Source organism: Papio anubis, chromosome 7, assembly GCF_008728515.1.
Source record: "Papio anubis isolate 15944 chromosome 7, Panubis1.0, whole genome shotgun sequence".
Taxonomy (NCBI): domain Eukaryota; kingdom Metazoa; phylum Chordata; class Mammalia; order Primates; family Cercopithecidae; genus Papio; species Papio anubis.
Window position 1 is genome coordinate 143,467,283 of NC_044982.1, and position 6,291 is coordinate 143,473,573.

General features: G+C 45.8%; 1 protein-coding gene across 1 annotated transcript in view; it reads left to right on the top strand.

Moving 5' to 3' along the window:
* The window catches only part of PPIP5K1 (diphosphoinositol pentakisphosphate kinase 1), a 49,990-nt gene extending 44,405 nt beyond the window's left edge, over nt 1-5,585 (top strand). The window contains 1 exon segment of the mRNA XM_031668988.1: nt 3,596-5,585. Within this exon segment, the coding sequence (XP_031524848.1) occupies nt 3,596-4,347 (752 nt within the window). The 3' untranslated portion in view covers nt 4,348-5,585.
* The last annotated feature ends 706 nt before the right edge of the window (nt 5,586-6,291 follow it).

Below are 6,291 nucleotides of genomic sequence, written 5' to 3' on the forward strand. Positions count from 1 at the left end.
CTGTAATCCCAGTACTTTGGGAGGCCAAGGCAGGTGGATCACGAGGTCAGGAGATCAAGACCATCCTGGCTAACACGGTGAAACCCCATCTCTACTAAAAATACAAAAAATTAGCCGGGCATGGTGGTGGGCACCTGTAGTCCCAGCTACTCGGGAGGCTGAGGCAGGAGAATGGCGTGAACCCAGGAGGCAGAGCTTGCAGTGAGCCGAGATGGTGCCACTGCACTCCAGCCTGGGGGACAGAATGAGACTCTGTTTCAAAAACAACAAACAAACAAACAGAAAAAGCTGGGAGCAGGAGAGACTAGAATCTGCTACTTATTTTTACATGACCCTTCTCTCTGTTGTCTGTTTTCAGTTTTTAGTTTAAGTTGAGGTGCTGCTTTTTCCCATCTCTTGTTTATTATCTATAATCTATCACTAGTTGTTTTTGGTAACAATGTGAACAGTGGAGCCACACAGAATTGTTAGAGTGACCATAGAGAGGAGGCGCTACTGGTGGTAATTGGAGGTGGGGATGTGGGCCAGAGGCACTGGTGAAGTATCATCCTGCCTCTGGGGAATAACTGAAATCAAACATGCCTTTCATTATTTTACTTGGATAGGACCAAAGTAAAGATTCTTACTTCATTCAGCATTGGACCTAACAGTTGTAGAATTTTGCCCTTTTTCTGGCACCCTGTTTGAAGAAGAAACTTTCCTCTCTGACACCAAGAATTCCTCCCCTGAATTTCAGATTATCCTACACTCACCTTGCCATTGCTCTTTTTACCTGTTTCCTGGAGGGTTTATGAGTTCTGTGCCCCTGGAAATCTTACGCTTCTCCCTCTTCTGTTTCTGTTTGACCTTTTTGATTTGCCTGAATCAGACCACTAGCAGGATATTAAGGCTACTTCTTTACTTGGGTAAAGCTCAGCTTACATCTTTTCTTTTTCTTTTTTTCCATCTAGTATCAGATTTTTGACTCAGTATCAGGTGTGTAGCCTCACTGGTAAACATCTTCTTTCGGGTCTGTATATCTGCACCAGAAATAGGCTCCACATCTCTTAAAGGCTTGTTGGTTCAAAACCATCATCTTCTCTTTCTTTTTTTGAGACGGAGTCTTGGTCCAGGCTGGAGTACAGTGGCGTGATCTCGACTCACAGCAACCTCCAAATCCCGGGCTCAAGTGATTCTCTTGCCTCAGCCTCCCGAGTAACTGGGATTATAGGCACATGACACCACACCTGGTTAATTTTTATATTTTTAGTAGTGACGGGGTTTCGCCATGTTGGTCAGGATGATCTCGAAGTCCTGATCTCAAGTGATCCACCGGCTCAAAGTGCTGGGATTACAGGCGTGAGCCACCGCACCTGGCCTCTTATTCTGCTTGAAGCATGCCTCCTTTGATTATTATTATTTTTTTTTTTGAGGTGGAGTCTTGCTCTGTCATCCAGGCTGGAGTGCAATGGTGTGATCTCAGCTCACTACAACCTCTGCCTCCCGGGTTCAAGTGATCCTCCTGCCTCAGCCTCCTGAGTAGCTGGGATTACAGGCATGTGCCACCACGCCCAGCTATTTTTTTTTTTTTTTTTTTTGTAGTTTTAGTAGAGACAGAGTTTTACTATATTGGTCAGGCTGGTCTCGAACTCCTGACCTTGTGATCTGCCTGCCTCGGCCTCTCAAAGTGCTGGGATTACAGGTGTGAGCCACTGCCCCCGGCCCCTCCTTTGATTCTTTACAGAAGTGAGATAACTAGCATACCTTCAACTCAATGATGGATTGAACCTTTGTAGGCTCAGGTTTACCAACTTTTCGAGGTTTCCTTCAATGGCAATATGTTCCGATGTCCCCTTTTCCCAGAATCTGTCATTATTGATACCATAGTGCTTTAATATATCGTTATAATATTATCAATAAAAATGATTTTTACCAAGGGAGAAGTAGGTTAGTCCCATACTAGAGGTCAATGAAGCAGTAGCGGATGGAGTAGGAATCATCCCACAGTGTAATTGAAGACTCTGAGGTCTTTATTACACTACTGTCAGGATCTAGGAAATCAGTTTTTTAATGTTTTCTGTGTATATAATTTGCACAAGCCTGTAACATTCATTGTATGTCCCAAGACTTACAAGAGTCTTAACCCTGGATCCATAGATGTGGTTTCAGGGTAGAGTCTATGAGCTTCAGGAATCACATGTAAAGATTAGTGTGAATATTCTTATATACATTTTTCCTGGACTTTCATTAGCACCTCAAAGGGGCCACTGACCCCTAGAAAGGTTAAGAACTGCCATGTAGAAATTCCATGGCCGTCTTCCATTTTTGGGTAAACCATTTTCTTTTTTTTTTTTTTTTCCTGAGATGGAGTCTTGCTTTATCACCCAGGCTGGAGCACAGTGGCATGATTTCAGCTCACTGCAACCTCCACCTCTGGGGTTCAAGTGATTCACCTGCCTCAGCCTCCTGAGTAGTTGGGATTACAGGCAGCCGCCACTATGCCTGGCTAATTTTTGTATTTTTAGTAGAGACAAGGTTTCGTCATGTTGGCCAGGCTGGTTTTGAACTCCTGACCTCAAGTGATCTGCCTGCCTCGGCCTCCCAAAGTGCTGGGATTACAGGCGTGAGCCACCACACCCAGCCAGGTAAACCATTTTCTTTCCTATTGTTCTGATTTACATGGTTTTTCTACATTCTCCTGCCAACTTATCATTTGGGCTATAAATAATGATTACCTCTGCCCCAGAAATACATTGATTGCTTTAAAGAATGATTCTTGGCCGGGCGCGGTGGCTCAAGCCTGTAATCCCAGCACTTTGGGAGGCCGAGGCGGGTGGATCACGAGGTCAGGAGATCGAGACTATCCTGGCTAACATGGTGAAACCCCGTCTCTACTAAAAATACAAAAAACTAGCCGGGCGTGGTGGCGGGCGCCTGTAGTCTCAGCTACTTGGGAGGCTGAGGCGGGAGAATGGCGTGAACCTGGGAGGCGGAGCTTGCAGTGAGCCGAGATCACGCCACTGCATTCCAGCCTGGGAGCACAGCGAGACTCCGTCTCAAAAAAAAAAAAAAAAAAAAAAGAATGATTCTTAACAGAAGGTATACATCAGAATCAACTGGGAGTGTTCCAACAAAATTATATTGCCTTCATCCTCCTCCCTCCTCCAAGCTACACCTTTACACTAAACCTATAGAATTAGAATCTCTGGGGTTGAAAACTGGAAATTAGCATTTAAAAAAAATTTTTCATGATTTTGATTATGAACCACTGGGCTAAAGTATTCATATTCTTCCAAAGTAGGAATGAGAGGCCTTGGGAACTTGGAATTCTGATGGGAGTGTATTTGTGAAAGAACCAGATGAAGTGGGTCTTAGCACTCTCTCCTGAAGTCTTATACGTACCTTATTGTTACTCTCAAAGTATACATTAGGCCAGGGTGACAGTTCTTGAGCTAAGCAAACTTAGGAGTCTCTGCTTAACTTAGGAAGAATTCAGACACTCTTCCCTCAAGACGTAAGTAGCATAGGCCAACCATTCTAGCATTTGAACTATCTGCACAGGGTACAGCCTACTCTTCCAGCTTCTCTGACTTGATCTCTTGACTTTGCTTTACAGACAGCAGTGGCCCTTCTAGCACTGTGTCCAGTGCTGGTCCTTCTTCCCCTACTACAGTAGATGGTAACTCCCAATTTGGCTTCAGTGATCAACCCTCCCTAAATTCACACGTGACTGAAGAACATCAATGCCTTGGGCTGCTCCGGGAGACCCCTGGGAATGGAGCACAAGAGCTCTCCATAGAAGGGAAACAAGAGATTTTTGAACCAAATCAGTCCCCACAGGTGCCACCTGTGGAAACCAGCCAGCCATACGAGGAGGTGGCTGAGGAGGTCAGCCAGCCATGTCAGGAGGTCCCTGACATCAGCCAGCAATGCCACGAGAACCATGACAATGGTAACCACACATGCCAGGAGGTCCCTCAGATCAGCCAGCCATGCCAGAAGGCCAGCCAACTGTGCCAGAAAGTCTCTGAGGAAGTTTGCCAGCTATGTCTGGAGAACCCTGAGGAGGTCAGCCAGCCATGCCAGGGGGTCTCTGTGGAGGCTGGCAAGCTGGTCCATAGGTCCCACGTAGGGGTTGGTGGCTTGGTCCAGGAAACCCCTGTAGAAGTTGGCAGCCCAGCTGAAGAGATCCCTGAGGAGGTCAGCCAGCCATACCAGGACTTCTCTGTGGAGGTTGGCAGGCTGGCCCAGGAGCCTTCTGCGATCAGTCTGTTATCTCAGGGCATCCCTGAGATTGATAAACCATCCCAAGAGTTCCCTGAGGAGATTGATCTGCAGGCCCAGGAGGTCCCTGAGGAGATAAATTAGAAGTCCTGGGTGGTCCCTGAGGTGATCCATCAGCTGCCTGGAGAGGGTATTCCTCAAGCCCAGCATCTATCTAGTGATCCAAACCCTCAGAGCCAGTCTCTAGCCCATGACCAGCACTCACCCCTTCCACCAGCAACATGTGATTAATTTTCTCATTAGTGGTGTCACACTATACCAGCCATTTGAGCCAGCAACCTTTTCTGTTGGCTAACTCACTGGCCAGCTCTCACCAGCAGTGTCTGGGGAAGTAGTTCTCTTGGTATGAAGCATACCTGTGCCAGAGCTGTGCTTAAGGAGGAGCCAGTTTTAGGTTCAAAGAAGCCATTGGCTCTTCACCTAACCATTAGACTTGAATAGGATTTCCTTGGGGTGGGTTGGTCTCTCATTACCCAGCCTTCTCTGAGCATCCTAGGAAATCATAGATTGTTAAAGGAAATGCTGCTTCACTGCTGAAGACACCATCTGGGGACAGCAAATGCAAAAGAGGGGACTCTAGGGTCTTCACTTTTCTGGGGAAATAGTCACGACTTCTCAAGGTATGCTTGAGAAAGACTCTTGTCTTTGCCAGCACTCCTCAGGTGAGCCCGGGATGGCTATCTGAAATGTCTGGAAAATACAGTCCCCTCCCCAAACATCTGTCATGGCCACTAAATCTTTAGACTTGCCTTATAGATCTTTCCATATCATCCCCAAGTGCCCCTTCTGCCTCAGTCCTGTTCCTCTGGGCAATAGCTCTAGGGAAAAGTAGGTATTAAACTGCTGTACAAAATTCAAAGCAACTACTTAAAATGCTCTAGAGGATTCTTAGCCAGTCTGTGAAACTGGGCCTCCCTCTGTGGTGGGCTGTTTGGCTTAGGAGATGCTGTAGTAGTAGAGATAATCAGGTTCTATTTTAAGCAATGAGCAGAGATCAGTATTGTACAGATACAAGCAAAGGTTTAATAAATAAATATAAATATATATATACACATATAGATGTGTGTGTGTGTGTATATATATATATATATTTCTGTAGTTGTGCCAGGGACAGACTGGCCAAAGACCAAACACTCCAGGGTCCCCAAGAATTTGTCCTTATATCATTGTATCTGAGGGCCAGATATGATTATGAAGCTTTTTCCAAAGATCCAGGGATGGGAATGGGAGTGGGTAGGAGGGGTAATACGGTCATTGGAGTCAGGGGCCGGAACATTATGAGTGCTCAATAAATATGAAATAATGAGAATGATGGTGATGGATGATGGTGATGTCCTTGTGAATTCAAGAATGAATATGGGCTGGGCACAGTGGCTTATATCTGTAATCCCAGCACTTTGGGAGACCAAGGCGGGCAGATCATGTGAGGTCAGGAGTTGGAGACCAACCTGGCCAACATGGTGAAACCTTGTCTCTACTAAAAACACAAAAATTAGCCAGGCATGGTGGTGGACACCTGTAATCCCAGCTATTCGGGAGGCTGAGGCAGGAGAATCACTTGAACCCTGGAGGCGGAGGTTGCAGTAAGCTGAAATCACACCAATGCACTCCAACCTGGGCAACAAAGCAAGACTCTGTCTCAAAAAAAAAAAAAAAATATATATATATATATGTGTGTGTGTGTATATATATATATATATGTGACTGTGAGTCATGTGAGTCAATTGTGTCAATAACTGATCTGAATCAGTCAAAAGCCATTATAATTGAGCAGGAATGGGCTGTAAAAATACAGAGATCAGGCATCCAAAAATAGACTATAAAAATATAGAGGTCAGCTGGGCACGGTGGCTCACACCTGTAATTCCAGCACTTTGGGAGGCCAAGGTGGGTGCATCACGAGGTCAAGAGATTGAGACCTTCCTGGCCAACGTGGTGAAACTCCATCTCTACTAAACATATAAAAATTAGCCGGGCATGGTGGCACATGCCTGTAATCCCAGCTACTCAGGAGGCTGAGGCAGGGGA